Genomic DNA, 17,726 nt, shown 5'->3' with positions numbered 1-17,726 from the left:
ATAACAAATCTCTAGGATTTCACGTAAGTTCGAGCTATGTCTACTTTAACACAAATATTAAAACAGAATTCAGAAATGTAGTATTAAGGATCCAGCTTCTATTGAAACCAATATCCATTTGCATCATAACAACAAACATTTGAATGAGATCATCCTACTTTCACTTGTCAGCAGGTTCCTTTAATAACTATAAAGACTACTCAATGTATAGCCATAATCACAAAAGAACAAAAAAAGTTTAGTTTTTTTTGCATTTTGTACAAAAGTCACCTGTCAGAGGAAAATGTTGTGTTTCCAGATATTATTATACAATTTTCACAATGTATGTTCTTTGGTTATATGTGAGAAGTACAGGGAAAAGGTGTATTTGACTGTAAAGATGCATATTAGAAATAAAATTTCCCATCCATGGTTTGTTGTTAAGATGCCAGAGCTGGTGATTTCCCTAACAGACAATGAAGAAAAAATTGCTCAAAGTAGTAGTATTACAACAAATAAAAACTTCTCTAGAGACCCAGAACATATAATCAACACTTAAAGCATTCTGAAAAAGAAATAAGGCCTTGGAAAATGCTTCACTCTCCTCCATAACTCTGTTCAATGAATGGTGTCCTGGCTCGATGTTGCGGAGTCGCACACACCCTTTTCACTTGCGTTTGAGTGGCACAAGCCACATTTACCATGAGAAAGAACAGATTTATTCACAAAAAAGAATTTAGGCGGAATGGCTTATTACTGGAAAAATTTCCTCTGTTCGTCACTGTCTGCTGACAAGAAGAATTACCCTGAATGGTTTTATATCCAGTTTTTTAAAAGTCCATTGCTGGTACAATTAAAATGCCTCATTCAGAAAATTAAATCTTTGAAAAGACAAAATTAAGAAATTCAAGCCTGAATGTTTCAGCAAGTAATAAAATGTACTGACACATTCCCTACCCTGCAAGAGGCAAAAATTAAAGAGACGGCAAGAATACACTCAAAAAATCTTGTAGTCACATTTGATGAAGAAAATGCCATATGAGAACATCAGAGGGAAAGGAAAAATCACTTAATCAGGGATATAGCTGTATGCAAGATGTACTTAATGAATGGACATGCATATTCCCCATTTATACCTTTAGTACAAAAATCAATGGAGAGAGATGACTGACTTTTTGAGGTTGTGATAAACTATGATACTAGGGAAAGCAGGTTTCCCGGTGCAGTGTAAAGATGTAACGGATTCCAGGACAAGTTAAGTCCAATGTGCTAACGTTTGCCATTCACAAATATTCTCCCATAGTTCTTTCCTGCTAAATTATATAGCTCCTCTTATCCAATGTATGTAAATAATGTAAAAACTTAAACCTGCTTTTTTTTTCTTTGGTAGAGAAATTAAAATACTTTTTGGGAAAGAAAAAAGTAGACAAGAGTTCTGCTGGCTAAAACCAAACGTTTCTCAAGGCTGTTAAAAACAAAAACAAAACAAACATAAGAAATTGGTCTCTTAGCAAGCAAAAGCACCAGAAATCCTTCTCTAGAAAGAAAAAATATCCGATCTTACTTACAGATAGGTTCCCAAACTACTAACTTCTAAGGCACCAGAGTTGACATCAATACAACCCAATTTACAGGACTAAAGAGTGTAGGTAGAAGTCTGAATGTTTCAATCACTCTGTGTAACACTTCTAACGCTCCGTCTGCTCTGGGCAAGCAGCGGATGAGGGCAGAGGATGATGTATGTGTTCTCTTTCTCATGGACTCAGAATAAATTAAGCTTCCAAATACACTGCTTGCAGGCTTCGGGCTGTACTTGCATACTGCCCACTTTTACACAAGCTGCATCAGAATTCAGTTCTACTGCAGTTTAGAGTATTGCACCATCATTAACATAATAAGGACCTCAGAATCTAACCCTGCCAAAGAATTCAGCTCCTAGGCTCAAATGAACAGACATGCTGGGCACACGCCATCTCCTTGCCGTTGTCACAGTTCAGCTGTGCTGGCCCCAGGACAGCGCTGGTTCCATGCAGGACATCTGGCTGAGGAAGTTCACAGGAGCAGGTCTTCTCATGCACAGTTACTGTCCCTACCTCCAGGGCCCTGTAATGGGGACTGTGCAAAGCAGCGCTACTAACCATCAGTACACTCTTCTGAGGTAAAAATAAAAAGGTTTACTCAAAGATAAATGAACTCTGGTTAAATTACTACTTCATTTTTACTACTACTTCATATATTAGATTTCAGAGTATGTGAGATGGACAATGTATTCTGGAAATTTTAATTTAATACCCATCCACAAATACTTACTTCAAGGAAGGCTAATCATCTTCATTAAATTGTTTACTTTTTCCTATAGACTTGTCCTCCCCAAGTCACTAAAACAGGGAGCGCCACAGGGCACTACATTTGTTTTTAACCTTGTGAGCTCTAAATTCTAACTTAATTACTAAACTCTGCCTTCAATCAAATCTTCAATAATATCTTTTTGTAAAATACTTTAAAAATCACTTGGACATTAACAAAACACAGAAAACAACGCTTCCTTTCCCTACCTTTCCCCAAACTAATCTAACTACCACTGACTCATAACTGACAAAAACACTCAAACTTCTCTAACACACTCAAACAACAACAAAAAACCCCAGCATATTTTAGATGGCAGTTAGCCGTTTTAAGAAATTTTATTAACATACTCTCTAATAATCACGAACCTATACAACTATGTTCAGGATTTTCAAGGAGAGTGACTTCTTCTGACAAAACATTTATAGCCAATCATGGGACTTTGCTAGAAAATGATGACATTTGCAATGACAGATTTGACAGTTTAATCAGTAAAATGGAATGACAGAGATGAAGAAAAAAGTAGACGAGAGTTCTGCTGGCCAAAACCAAACATTTCTCAAGGCTGTGTTAACTGGGTACGCAACAGTTTAATAAAATACCACAAGCCTTAGTCGGGGACTGTGATGGGACCAGCATAGAGGCCATCCTTATCCCGGCCATTCTGAGATCCAAGATGCCTACTCTTTGTTTCTATGACCCTTCCCAAGATGTGCCAGTCAGAGATGGCATGATGAACATTCTGCAGAGCTGCAGCAGTGGCCCAGAGGGGCCAGGGCTACCATATTGAAGACTGTGTTGCTGGTACCTGCGATGGCTCTTCTGGAATCCATATCTTATACACAACACCTATCCGGAGGAAGAACTTCCGCAGAACTGCTCGGAGCTCAGGGATCAAGTCAAACTGCATAATCTCACACAAGTAGGGGTAGTACGTTGAAGCATGTGCTTTGAACTTGAGGTGGGAGAGAAGCAGAGAGAGAAAATTAGACACGGAACTATTCTTTTGCACCAGTTTTTTAAGAGTGTTCATCTCACCCTGGAGCTTCTTTTTCTTGCTATTAGAAAATTAATAAAAAAAACTTGCAAATTAAAACTTCTTTTAATTATATTTAACTTCTTTTCATTATATTTGGATAGTCTTGCTACCCAAAGTCAATAGCTCTTTCATTTTGTAAAGCAAGTTCCTAGGTCTAAACCTAGTGCTTCACAATCTTAACCCTCTTGTCCCGCATTGAAAATGACCATACTCTTCCTAAAAGCAACACACTGGTTTAAACTTCAGCCTTTCTCAACTGAGGTTCTTCTAGAAAAAAAGCCTAATATCCCAAGGCATCCATTGTTTGTAATGAATTAACTTATCTCCAGTGCATCTAGAATGGTGCTAGTCATGGAACCATCCTTGGCAGAATTGAGAAAAGTTACTTTAAACTCTGAGTGAAAAGCCAACCCAAACCTTATGTCCTAGAGGAGACATCAGAGTTTACTTGTTTATACCTTTTCATCATTTATTTTGAGGGTTTTAGTTAGAAGTAACAACAGGAGACTTGTCCAGGCCTCCCGATGGCTTTCAGAATTCACCGTGATGAAATAGGCAAGAGCTTCACTGCACACACTAGAAGAATTAGAGAGGGGGAGGCACATCAAACAACTGAGTAACATCTCACATGCAGGGGAGAACTACTTTTTCTTGCAATGAGCATTTATTGAGCACCTGCTCTGGCTGTGCTATCTTGGGCAAATCACTTAGCCTCACTTTCTCCAGCTATAAAATGGAGATAAATAACTGTACTAAACTCAAGGGATTGTTGTAAAGATTAAATAAGTATGATAAAGATAGCTCAGGCCTGGCATATGGCTAGGGCTGGGCTCAATCAATGTCTGCAGCACAATTAGCACAAGAGCTTTTTATTCACAGTTAATTATATAACTGCTGTTCTTGCAAGAGTAGGAGGCTGAAGCAGTGGGAGGCTGAAAAGGGAGGATTGCTTTAGGCTAGGAGTTCAAGACTAGACTGGGTAACATTGTGGAGACACTGTCTCTACCAAAAAAAAGAAAAAGAAAAGAAAGAAAAAAATTAGCTGGGCATGGTGGCATGTCCCAGCTACTTGGGAAGCTAAGGCAGGAGGATTGCTTGAGCCTAAGGAGTTCGAGGCTTCAGTGAGCTATGATCATGCCACTGCACTCCAGCCTGGGTGACAGAGTAAGACCTGTCTCTTAAAAAAAAACAAAAAACAAAAAACAAAATCTACTGTTCTTTCCTTGTAATCACAAATAATTACTTTTTAAAAAACATGTTATGCCAAAAACTTGACATTTATATATCTCCTTTAGAGAAACTTTATGAGACTATGTAGGTAATTCTCTGTTGGGCCTAAGTTGAAATGAGCCATTGGTGTTCCCTTTAATTAATGTAACATAGTGAGATCCTGTCTGTAGGGAAAAAAACAACAACAAAGAACACACAAAAAAACATTGCTTAAAATCACAATAGTTTTGCATCTTCCCCCCTTTTTGGTGAAATTTATTATAAGCATGTTCCTGTGTGAAGGAAAATGATCTTTTAAAAACTTCATTTTTTTTTTTTTGAGACAGAGTCTCACTGTGTTGCTTGGGCTAGAGTGCCGTGGCGTCATCCTCGCTCACAGCAACCTCCAACTCCTGGGCTCAAGCGATCCTCCTGCCTCAGCCTCCCGAGTAGCTGGGACTACAGGCATGTGCCACCATGCCCGGCTAATTTTTTCCATATATTTTTAGTTGTCCAGCTAATTTCTTTCTATTTTTTTAGTAGAGACAGGGTCTCGCTCTTGCTCAGGCTGGTCTCAAACTCCTGAGCTCAAACGATCCATCTGCCTCGGCCTCCCAGAGTGCTAGGATTACAGGCGTGAGCCACCGCGCCCGGCCTAAAAACTTCATTTTTGAAGGCTGTAAATATTCAATCATATATACCATAATTTAGGACATACCATAATTTAGTTATCCATTCCACAGTTGAGCTGTTTATAATTATTTCTCCCCGTAAGTCTGCACATGAATAGTCTGTGTGGGAGTCCTGGTTCCTATTTCTAAAATATTTCCTGAAGTAGATTCCATAACAGTGGAATTACTGAGTCAAAGAAAACAAACACTTTAGGGTTCCTGAAAGAAAGATCTCTGTTCTAGAAAGGTCATGTCACTGTACACTCCAACCAGTCGTGCAGGAGAATGTGTGTCTTACCACATGGTGGTTGCCAGCACTGTGGGATGCTGTTTTTAGATCTTAAAAGGAAGCTTAGACATCAGCATATTGCTGGATGCCCAGGAAGCTGGGTAGCCAAGACCCCCTATTCTGGCTGGGCTATCTCACTGGTGTCCCACTGTCTCCCTGCCGGTCTCCCTGCATTTCTGTGTAACTGACATGGGCACATGCTGGTATCTATATGATTCTAATATATTCTTGGAAAGAAGGAAAGATGGGATGTTAGAGCTAAAAGTAACTCTAAAGAGGACCTTGTTCCAAGAGGAACAGTGACCTGCCCAAGGCCGCAGGTCTTTAACCAGAGTCAGGACTTCACTCCAGCGTGCTGACTCTGAGGTCGGAGTGCTTTTCACTGCCCATGTTTTTGTGCCTTAAGGAGGGCTTATGCGTGAAGCAGATGAGGCCCTGCCCTTTTCAGGGCATTAAGAAAAGTGTAATGGAAAAATCATTAAATAAAAGGAAAAAATAAAAAGGAAAACAAGATGTCAGCATGTAGGCATTTTTCTCCTTTTTTCAGTATTATGATGCATTTTGTATATGACAGATATGAAATTTAATTAGAAATCAATCTTACGTTAAAAGGCGCTGCTGTATTTCTTCCCAGGAATCCCTGCGGTTCTCATCGACATACATTCGGAACAGGATCCTCAAACAACAGGCCAGGCTGCTGGTTTCTTGTTTTAGAAGATTGGGTTTAGATTTGCCCTTAAAACCTACAGATCAGATAGTCACATAAATAGCACACATTTCTAGGATAATGCTGAGAAACTGTGTGGGAACTAGTAATCTAGTTAGTTTTGGAAATACTGAAAAATCTCATGTTCTTAATACAACTCAATTGTAATATCTGATGAAGGCAGTCATGACTCTTCCAAAAGTTATCCTCTGTATAAGATATACTTCATTCCTCAGTGACCCGAACTGTTCTCCATTTAGACTTTGCTCATAAGCTGGTGAAACCATTAGTTTCATCTCCTCAAATGTAACAGCTCTTAAGAATTCTAGTATTTTCTTTTTTTTCCCCTGAGTTGCACTGAAGGACTATCTAGCATTTTTCTAAGTTGCAAGACCTTTTCTCTACAAAACACATACAAGAACACACGTTCTTAAAACAAAGCAGTATTAATTAGCTAAGGAGATGTGTAAACCACTCTTATAAGCAAAACCTTATTATAGGCAAAGACATAAAATATCTGGATATTTTAAAGCCATTGAGAAAAATGACATTAATTGTGGGTTAAATAGGTATTTAGGGAGAAAAATTAAAGTAATGGTAATAATTGAAAAATTATATAAAGTATCATTTTTGTGCAAAGTTCAAAATAATGAGAATCCTACCACCACCCCTGAAAAAATACATATATTTACCTCCAGGATATAGTATTTATTTTTGGAGGCAGGAAAGAGAGAGAACCCTTAAAAGCCTAAGAAAACTTATGAATGCTTTCGGTTTCTCCTAGAATGCCACACTTATCATATATTTAACTTTGAAGTTAATGTAAAACTTCTTGACTCACTAGATCAATTCACTTTCAATTTGTCTTTTCATCAAAATCTTTTTCTTTTCTTTCTTTTTTTTTTTTTGAGACAGAATTTTACTCTGTCTCCCTGGATAGAGTACAGTGGTGTCGTCGAAGCTTACTGCAACCTCAAACTCCTGGGCTCAAGTGATCCTCTTGCCTCAGCCTCCTGAGTAGCTGAGACTACAGGTGCCAGCTACAATGCCTGGCTAATTTTTTCTAATTTCAGTAGAGATGGGGTCTCGCTCTTGCTCAGGCTGTTCTCAAACTCCTGAGCTCAAGGGATCCTCCCACCTCGGCCTCCCAAAGTGCTAGGATTATAGGCGGGAGCCACCCTACTGGGCCCTTCATCAAATTCTTAGTAAGAATCTACTGTGTGTCAGGCAGCATCCCTGGTACTGGGATAAAATCTACATAGCATTTCCCTTCTTTCTCCCTCAAGCATGAAAATATCTGGTAAATTATTCCAGCTACACTTAAAATCTCAGGAATTTTCCAAAGGCTTTCATGTTTTAGGATGGTGACCAGTGTGGCCTTACCTGCCCGCCAGAGGACAGTACGCTGCTCGTAATTGGAGTTGAAGGCCTTTGAGAATGAATGGGACTCCTGCAAGCAGTCCAACAGCTTGAAGAGGTGCTGGGAAGACATATACTTATACATGCCCTGATCCTCCGTCTCTATGTGGATATCTGCATCCAGTGTGTCTTGCTAGAGGACAGAGGAGAGCTAAGTGAAGAAGATGGAGTGGTTTTGGGCATTGTGATTGCAGACAAAGGCAGTCATGACTTTCTAAAAGCGATCCTCTCTATAAGATACACTTCATTCCTCAACACCAGGAACTATTTCCACTGAGACTCTGCTCACTCGCCAGTGAAGGAACATACTGGGCTCCTGCAGGACGGCAGGCTCAACTGGCCAAAGTTTTGGTTTTATCAGTGCTGCCTTCATCGCATAAACAGGAGAGTGTGAGTGAGTGAGTGAGTGAGTGAGTGTGTGTGTGTGTGTGTGTGTGTGTGTGGCTCCAATTATTTCACTACAGGACTGAATTCTTCTCTTTTTATTTTATAAAGAAATTGAAAAATGAGAGAATCAAAATGCAATATATGTGATAAAAGATGTGAGTCTCAAACATACTAAAGACAAAAATTGGTAAGCAAAGCCCAAGTGGCATTTTTAGCCTCCAATCAGGTAATTACTGAACCAAATAAGCTCAAAATGACTGTGTTTGCAAACATGAAGGGAGGAGGGGGAGAAAAACCCAACACTTTAAAACATGTATGAAATGCTAGAAAATTTTATTGAACATGTTGCCTAAAATTTGAGACATAATTAGGGATTTTATATTTCTTGAGACTTCTAGAAATAGACCGATTCTCCTTATAAGCCAGAAGTTAAAAAAGGGAAGAATGTGCAATACTTCCCAAATTGACCTACAGATTCAACACAATCCTCATCAAAATCCCAGGTGATTTCTTTGCAGAAATCAATGAGCTAATCCTAAAATTCATATGGAAATGCAAGTGACAAAGAACAGACAAAATAATCTTGCATAAGAGGCATAAAGTTAGAGGACTTCCCAACTTCAAAACCTACTAAAAGGCTACAATAATCAGGAAAACATGGTACTATCATAAAGATAGACCTATAACAATGGAATAGAGAATCCAGAAATAAACCCTTATATTTATGGTCAAGTCATTTCCAACAAGAATGTTGGAAAACTCACTGGAGAAAGAAGAGACTTTATGACAAATGGTGCTGGGACAACTGGATATCACATGCAAAAGAAAGAAGTCGGACCTCCCTACCTCCCATCTCATACAAGAATGAACTAAAACACAGATCAAAGACCTAGATGTAAGAGCTAAAATTATGAAACTCTTCAAAGAAAAAATAGGCCTAAATCTTTGTGACTTTGAAATAGGCAATGCTTTCTTAGATTGGATACCAAAAGCACAAGTGACTAAAGAAAACTAGGCAGCTTGGACTTCATCAAAATTAAAAACTTCTGTGCTTCAAAGGACGCCATAAAGAAGCTGAAAAGACAACAGACAGAATGGGAGGAAACGGTTGCAAATCATATATCTGATAAGGGATTAGTATATCTACAATATATTAATGTAAGAACTCTTATAATTCAACAATAAAAAGATAAGTAACACAATTTTGAAATGGGCAAAGAATTTGAGTAGATATTTCCAAATATATGCAAATAACCAATAAGCACAAAGATGCTCAACATCATTAGTCATGGGAAAATGCAAATCAAAACCACAATGAGATACTACTTCACATCCACTAGAGTGTCTATAATAATAATTTTATAAAAGGACAACACCACCATTGGTGAGGATGTGGAGAAACTGGAACCTTCATACACTGCTAGTGGGAAACAGTCTGGCAGTTTCTCAAAGAGGCAGACCGAGTGTTACCACATGACCCAGCAATTCCACTCCTAGATATATGTCCACGAGACACATGTCCACACAAATGTTCGTAGCAGCATTATTCACAATAGCCAGACAGTGAAAATAACTCAAATGTCCATCAATTCATGAATGAATAAGTGAAATGTGGTACATCCATCAAACGGAATATTATTTATTAATAAAGAGGAATGAATAACTTTATGGACACATGCTATAAGGTAGATGAACCTAGAAAACATTATGCTAAATGAAAGAAGCCAGACACAAAAGCTCACATATTGTATGATTCCTTTTATATGAAACGTTCAGAATAGGCAAATCCATAGAGACCTAAGTAGATAAGTGGTTGCCAGGACCCAAAAGGAGCGGGGAACAGGGGGTGATTGCTAATGACTATAGCATTTATTTTGCAGTAATAAATATATTCTCAAATGAGACAGTGGTGATGTTTGCACAAATTGGTAAATATACTAAGACTGTTGATTTTTAAGTTTAAAAAATAAAAAACCCAAAAAGGACAGCTTATGGCTCACAGATGTATTTTGTTCAGCAATAATAAAATTTACATTAATTTCCCGTATTTAAAAGACAGATTTCCTATATGAAAAAAATCTCAATTCTGTCTCCTCTTGAAAAACTGGAATACCATTACAACTTAATCCACTCGGATGGCAACACACCCCTGGAGCTGGGAGGTGGCCGCTGCTTTGGCTGAGCTAGAGAGTTCTGGTTTACTGCAGTCCCTACCCAGCCTGTCTCAGTCACCCTGAATCTTTTGGCCCCCGAAGCACTGAGGTTTGCAATTCATGGTGTGGGATTACTGTCCAACTTCTGGACACTCAGTTCTGTTTTTGAGAATCTCTTATATATAGCTGCATATATTTAATACAAAACCGAAATGTGAAAATTTCTGAAGGAAAAACTTGTGTCTTTATGTACATATTTTCCCTCTCAGTTATTTATGGTTAAACCGTTTACCAATTATGGCAAACAGTTCCTGCGAAAACACTTTTTTCAAAGCACCAAGGCAGGGGGGTGGCATCAGAGCAGTGGTATGTTGGTTAACCAGCTCTCCGGGGACTAAAAAAATTGAAGCCCCAAGTTCTAGCGTTTGCTGATTTCTGTGACATAAATAACTTCCATCGAGGCCAATTTCAAGCTACCAAAACACTGTCACTGAATGTGGGGCTGAGAAGAGGTCAACGGGTAGGCTCTGGAAAGCAAGTGTGAGCTGAATCCAGCACACACTGCACTGGAGCCACCTCGCTCCTCGGCCTGCGGTTCTTACCTGGGCAGCAACCATGTGCTCTGCATCCTCCTTTTTGCTTGTCGCCGGGTAGAACACGATGTTGTCAATGGTCTGTATCAGTTCCAGCTGGACCACACACTTGATGAGGAGGCTGGCAAACAGTTTCTGATCTATATTAGATGATAAAGATTAACCCTAATAATGATTGACCCAATATTGTGTAAATATTCACCGAGCTCCTACTATGTGCCAGGCATGATTCCTGATAGCAATCAATAAAACCAGACAAAAAAAATCCCTGCTCCTATGGTGCTGACAGGCAATAAATAAAATATTTAACTATAAGATACAGTATGTCAAATAATGATGACATAAGGTAGAGACAGGGACATGAAATGTCATGGTGGCGTTGCAAGTTTAAATAAGCTGGTTAGAAAAGGTCTCTATGAAAATGTGGTATTTGAGTGAAGACCGGAAGAGGGTGAGGGACTCAGCTGTGCAGGTTCTGTGTCTGCAAGCACGTTTCTCTGCCGCCAGATGGGCCACTCCTATAGATCAGCTCTGGACTGAACCCTAACCACATGAGGTTCCTGCAGCAGCCAGCCTCTCTGAAAAGGCGAGAATCTCAGTTTCGGGCGGGCACACGAGTGGCTCTTCTAAGTTCTTAGTTTTGGGAACGCTTTCTGTCTACACTAATGGTAGCAGCGGCTTTCTGCATTTTCTACTTTTGTATCCCTTAAGAGTAGCCTTTTACTCCTTTTAGTGGTTAGCAACCTTTGACTAATTAATGATTCTTTATATCGAATTTTTCCCGTTCAAATTAGCAGTGTGGTTTCTGTCTACTGACTAGACTCTGACTCCAACCATCTTTGTGTTCCTGGGGGTGCAGGGTGGTCTCATGTCAAACACTTCCTAAGTGTTAACTCATTTGACTATTGCCAAAGTAGAGATTCCTTTCCCAACTTATTGTGATAGAAATGCTGAAAACAGTAAACAAAGGTTTTAGTGATAGAAATCAAGGAGGCCGAGCTGTCTTTAAGTTTTTCAAAGTTGTTTGTGAAATTACATAAACATATAACAATTCTCTATGCAGAATGTTTTAATTTTTTTTCTTTTGTTGAGACAGAGTCTCACTCTGTTGCCCTGAGTAGAGTGCCGTGGCATCAGCCTAGCTCATAGCAACCTCAAACTCCTGGGCTCAAGCCATCCTGTAGCCTCGGCCTCCTGAGTAGCTAGGACTATAGGCACATGCCACCACGCCCAGCTAATTTTTTCTATTTTTTTGTAGAGATGGGGTCTCGCTCTTGCTCAGGCTGGTCTCAAGCTCCTGAGCTCAAGTGATCCTCCCACCTTGGCCTCCCAGAGTGCTAGGATTATAGGCATGAGCCACCGTGCCTGGCCAGAATGTTTTAATTTTTTAAAAAATACAGTAGAGTTGCAGCAGATGTACATTCAACTTATACCAATTTGATGACAGCATTTTGGACCAAAAATAAAAGGGAAGAAAGGAAATGATACTAATGGTGCAAAGATTTTGCCTGCCTGAACTTATGCCCAGAAGGGAGGCTGAGCTGGGAGGCTGGGAGGAGCAAGTGCAATATTCCCTGGGGGAGCAGGAGGGCAGTCAAGTCCCAGGCACTTCTCAGAGTGCAGACATCTCGCTGTGCTGAGAGTGGTTCTCCTTTTGAAAGAAATGTACACTTGGCCTTCTCACACAAGCTAACCACTTTATCTGGAGCTGATGAAGAAAAAGAGATCATTCTATCACTGGACACTGGAGAGAAACTGGCTGTGCAGCAGTTACTGGAGACAGCGCGTCAGAACCAACATGGTGCCTCTTTAATGGATTTCAAGGGTGGCTACTTTTATTCCTTCTAAAGAAAATGGTTACCGCACACTGCTTTTGTCTAACGTGCTGCTTCAGAAGTTAACTTCAATGTTAACACCTACAGCCTGGCATGTTGAGGTCGGGGTGGGACTGCTATAAAGGCAAACAAAGGGGCACACAACTTTCAAAGGACCAGAATAACATTTTATAAGTTCTGATTCCTTAGTCTGCTAAAAGTGTGTCTGAATCCCAACTCTATCTACTACATATTGGCAAGTTATAGCATCTGTCTAAGCCCCAGTTCACTCAAAATGTAAAACAGTCCCTCTTCAAAGGCCAGTATTAATAGTAATATAAGGATTAAATGAGATCATGTACACGAAACACACAGTACAGTGCCTGGCACGTTACCACTGTTAAATGTATTTTTTAAAATGCTAGATAGTAAAACACACCATAAGCAACATTAAGAGACAAGGTGGTAGAAGTAATCTGAAACTTATATACAGAAAAAGGATTTTTAGTACATAAGGAACTCCTCTAAACCAATAAAGAAAGGACCAACAATAGATACCAAATGTTAAAAGATTACAGAATTCATAGACGAGAAGGTGGCTCTCAAATATATGAAAAACTGCTCAATTTCACTCATAAGAAAATTCCAAATTAAAATTACTCCAAAGTTACCAAATTTCATCTAAGTGCTCCCAAAGATCATGTAAACAGGCACAATCTTATCAGATGGCAATTTGGAAATATCTGTCAAAATAGCAAATGCACTTATTCACTGATCCCACGATTCTATTTCTAGGAACTTATTAAATAAACTCACAACTGACATGTGTATCAGGTTATTCAATGCAGTATTGTTTCTAACAGCAAAAGATTAGAAATATAAATGCTCATTAGTAGGGGCCCAATTAAGTAAATAAAGTTACATCTACATACTGGGATAACAGACAATAGTATAAAAAGAAGTGAAAGCTCCTTATGTACTGATTTTAAATGATTTCTAAGATACATTAAGTGAACAAAGAATAATGTGTAGCATTCCACAGTTTGTATAAAAAGGAAAGGAGAAGTCATATGTATTAGATATGTATGTATGTAAATGTATATGTGTATGCATTTGCTTGCACATGGATAAAATGACCCTGGAAAGGTACATGACAAGCTGGTAACACTGGCTGCCACAAGGAAGGGAACTGGTAGACCGAGGCCCAGGGGTAGAAGGTGGCTTATCATGTTTAGCCTTCTGTGCCTTCTGAATATTTGAATCAGGTAAATGTGTTACTTACTTAAAATAAATAAAAAAGTGGCCTTACTTGCATATGGTCTGCCCTTCCAGCTGTCATCTGTTGGGTTAGAGAGCTGGCTCTGGCCTCTTTCAGAGGCATTTTTATCTATGCTGCTTAAAGACTGGCGGTCCAGATCCACATCCTAAATGTAAACCAGAGAGAAATATAATGCTCACGTTTCTTCATTTTAAGTCAGTGCCTGGGCAGAGATGTGTCTGTTTTAACACAGCCAGCCCAGCCTGAATTTAAGAGCCTTGCTCAGCTCAAAGCAAAATTACACTTGGATGCTTAATGTAGCACTTCTTCAAGGCTGCATTGGAGAGATTAAGAATTTCAATTATTTCTCCCCCTATTAAAATTTCACATTTTCTTATTCCAACTCAAAGGACATTTCTCTATGTATTATGATTTAACAATAAATGTGACAAATTTTTAATGAGATCAAGTTAAAAAAATAAACAAGTAGTGCAGTAACTAGTTTTTAAAAAAGCTGATAGCAGAAGACAGAGTTAAGAAACAGAAAATGTTTAAATAACGTGCTTCATTTTTAAGTTGCTATGTCCCAAAGGCCTTTTAAAATCTAATGGCCTTAGAGTTACTTGGGAATAAAAGTTAATAATTCAATGTCCCCATGTAAACCAAAGTATTTTAAAGTGAGATTTGAATTAAAACCTCTTTAAGTAGTCTCATACAAAAAGTAAGAACTACCACTTCTTTGGTGGAGAGGAAAGCACCATTTATTTAGGAGGGCAAGAAACAAGGACGGTCACATCACAGCATTATTTGTAACAGTGAAACACTAGAACTGACCTGCGAGTCTAATAAGGGAGAATTAGTTAAAGAAATTATAACAACATGCATCAACTGAAAAGGCTATTCTCAAAGAATAGTTAAGAATATGGAAAAATACTCACAATGGTGTTAATAAACTGTGCCAACTGATCCCAAATTAACAAATATGTTAATGAACATATTATTTTTAGAGATTATAACTTTTTTAACTCACTTCTTATCAAGAAAGTATAAATTGTATAGGCTCATTATACTTTTTTTTTTTGAGACAGAATCTCACTGTGTTGCCCGGGCTAGAGTGCCGTGGCGTCAGCCTAGCTCACAGCAACCTCAAACTCCTGGGCTCAAGCGATCCTCCTGCCTCAGCCTCCCGAGTAGCTGGGACTACAGGCATACGCCACCATGCCTGGCTAATTTTTTTCTATATATTTTTAGTTGTCCAATTAATTTCTTTCTAATTTTAGTAGAGACGGGGTCTCGCTCTTGCTCAGGCTGGTCTCGAACTCCTGAGCTCAAACAATCCGCCCGCTTTGGCCTCCCAGAGAGCTAGGATTACAGGCGTGAGCCACCGTGCTCGGCTAATATATATATATTTTTTTAATCTTTTTTTGAGACATGGTCTTGCTGTTGCCCAGGCTGGAGTGCAGTGGCGTCATCATAGCTCACTGCAACCTCAAACTCCTGGGCTCAAGTGATCCTCCTGCCTCAGCCTCCTGAGTAGCACATCTTAGGTGTGCACCACCATGCCCAGTTGGTTTTTTCTATTTCTGGTATAGACAGCGTCTCGATATGTTGCTCAGGCTGTTAATCTTTTACTAAGGTATGAGAAGAAAGAAAAGACAAAGAAAAAGAAAAATCCTACCAAATGTTTTTCTGATGAATCTTCCTCCATTCCTACAGGTCTCCATGTCAGCAAACTTAAGGAAATGGAAGAGAAGGAAAATGTTCAATGTCAAAGGAAGCAGGAGGTTTATGATATCCACCAAATAAATTTTAATAATTGCATGAACACTTACACATGCGGGATAGTTGTTTTGAAAATATCCAACATACAGTTGCACGTTTCATCCCAAACATCAGGGCTGAATTTCTCTCCATTGGATATTACTAAGTTTTCTAAACAATTTGTACCTGATCGAGCCAATTGTTCATTATCTGCAAAATAAAGCAATACCTATCATTAAAGTTCTACTGCTGTTTTGATGCCAACCAGGTCCCAAATAGTTTACATTGTGAGGTGGAGATTGTAACAGGTCGGTTTGTAGGCTTTTCCTTTTTTTTTTATGAGACAGGGTCTTGTTTTCTTGCCCCAGATAGAGTCCAGTGCCATCATCATAGCTCTATTTTTTATAGAGATGGGGTCTCTATGTTGTTCAGGCTGGTCTCGAACTCCTGGCCTCAAGTAATCCTCTCACCATGGCCTCCCAAAGTTCTAAGATTACAGGCATGTTCCAACCCCAGCCTGTTTTTTTTGGGGGGGGTAGGCTTTTAATTAATGAAGCAATACTATAGACAGTATTAAAATTTTTATAGTTTAAGTAGGCTATGAAGAAGTAAAATTATTTACTTAAGAAGTAAAATTAGTTTTATCGCTAGCTATGAAGCATCTTGCTACTCTAATTAATTGGATCATATACGAAAAATGGGAAAATAATACGGAAAATATTAGACCATCCTTCTACTCAAACACTACATTTCCAATTTTTGCCATCTAAAAATCAATTGTTTTGTTATTTATTTTAAAACTGAGTCACTTTTTGAAAAATTTAACTAAATTTAGCTTTGCCCTAAGCAAAAATTATGTATGGAATCCAGGTCTGATGTGCTAGTTAGGAATTTTTCCTGATACACACTAAAATAAGCACATAACTATTCAAACAAAAAATTGTCCACTGATGAAGCTGTTGATCTTGACTACAACAGTACATTTTAAAAAGCATTTTACTATAGAAAATTTTAAACTTATACAAAAGTAGAAAGAATAGTGTAATGCACAAAGCTACATCTTTTTTTTTTTTTTTTGCTGCACTCCAAAAATACAAAAATAACTATTGTCTTAATCTTAAAGAAATGCTTTATAAACTGAGGGTGGGAGACTGTTTTCTAATTAAATTTAAAAATATACATTTTTACCAACTAAATTATATATTGTAGTCCTTTGTATTACGTCCATGCTTTTACATATTGAAAAAATTAACCTCTCATTAAGGACTATGTAAGACAAATGATGCCTAGAGAGTTAAAGAATACCTTGTTTTACACACCACTGCAATTGTGCAAACACATCAGAAAGAAGAACTTCATTCAAAGCTTCATAAAACTGGGTAAATACGTCACAAATAGCATAAAGTGCATGATTGCAGGTTGTTGTCATCCACTCAGATTTCTGGAGAAACAATAAAAAGATACTGCTTAAAAGCCATTCTCTTTGCAGTGAGATGGGCATTCTTGAACCCTATTAGCAAAGCTGTTCTGGAAAGCAATTTGGCGATAACGTATGAACAGTCTTAATAACGTTCATACCACTGACTCAGTAACAATACTTCCAAAAATCGACCCTAAAGAAATAATCATGAGATTTGTGAACAAAGGTTTACGAATAAAGATGGCATTTTATAAACTGTAAATACAGACATAAACAAAAGTCCAGCAGTATGGGCATTAACTTAAGTACAGACCTATGACAGAATAAACAGTTATTCAAAATGATACTTTAAAAAAAAGAATATAGATTATGCTAAAATTCATACCTTAAACCAAAAATTAAATATTAAAAATGATGCCATGAAATTACCAGAGGATATATAGAAACATATTTATAAAATCATTGAAAAGGGAAGAGTTGCTAAGCATGATTCCAAAAGTAGAAGCCAGAAAGGAAATAAAGTGATTGATTTGGTTACTTAAAGCTAAAATTTTCCAAAAATGAAAAGGAAATAAAGGCTGGGCGCGGTGGCTCACGCCTGTAATCCCAGCTCTCTGGGAGGCCGAGGCAGGCGGATTGTTTGAGCTCAGGAGTTCGAAACCAGCCTGAGCAAGAGCGAGAC

The 17,726-nt window shown here is 38.4% G+C and overlaps 1 protein-coding gene across 1 annotated transcript in view; it reads right to left on the bottom strand.

The window, feature by feature from the left end:
• Positions 1–257: 257 nt before the first annotated feature.
• ARFGEF2 (ADP-ribosylation factor guanine nucleotide-exchange factor 2 (brefeldin A-inhibited)) overlaps positions 258–17,726 on the bottom strand; it is a 95,316-nt gene continuing 77,847 nt past the window's right edge. Inside the window, exons 32-40 of the mRNA XM_012654693.1 lie at positions 16,930–17,065; positions 15,696–15,834; positions 15,542–15,596; positions 13,915–14,029; positions 10,801–10,931; positions 7,623–7,791; positions 6,138–6,276; positions 3,823–3,940; positions 258–3,280 (exon numbers count right to left, since the gene is read on the bottom strand). Coding sequence (XP_012510147.1) covers positions 3,104–3,280; positions 3,823–3,940; positions 6,138–6,276; positions 7,623–7,791; positions 10,801–10,931; positions 13,915–14,029; positions 15,542–15,596; positions 15,696–15,834; positions 16,930–17,065 — 1,179 coding nt within the window. The 3' untranslated portion in view covers positions 258–3,103. The remainder of the gene's footprint in view (positions 3,281–3,822; positions 3,941–6,137; positions 6,277–7,622; positions 7,792–10,800; positions 10,932–13,914; positions 14,030–15,541; positions 15,597–15,695; positions 15,835–16,929; positions 17,066–17,726) is intronic.

This window comes from Propithecus coquereli, unplaced genomic scaffold (assembly GCF_000956105.1).
Source record: "Propithecus coquereli isolate 6110/MARCELLA unplaced genomic scaffold, Pcoq_1.0 Scaffold444, whole genome shotgun sequence".
In the NCBI taxonomy this organism is placed as follows: domain Eukaryota; kingdom Metazoa; phylum Chordata; class Mammalia; order Primates; family Indriidae; genus Propithecus; species Propithecus coquereli.
This window is presented reverse-complemented; position numbering and strand designations above follow the sequence as displayed.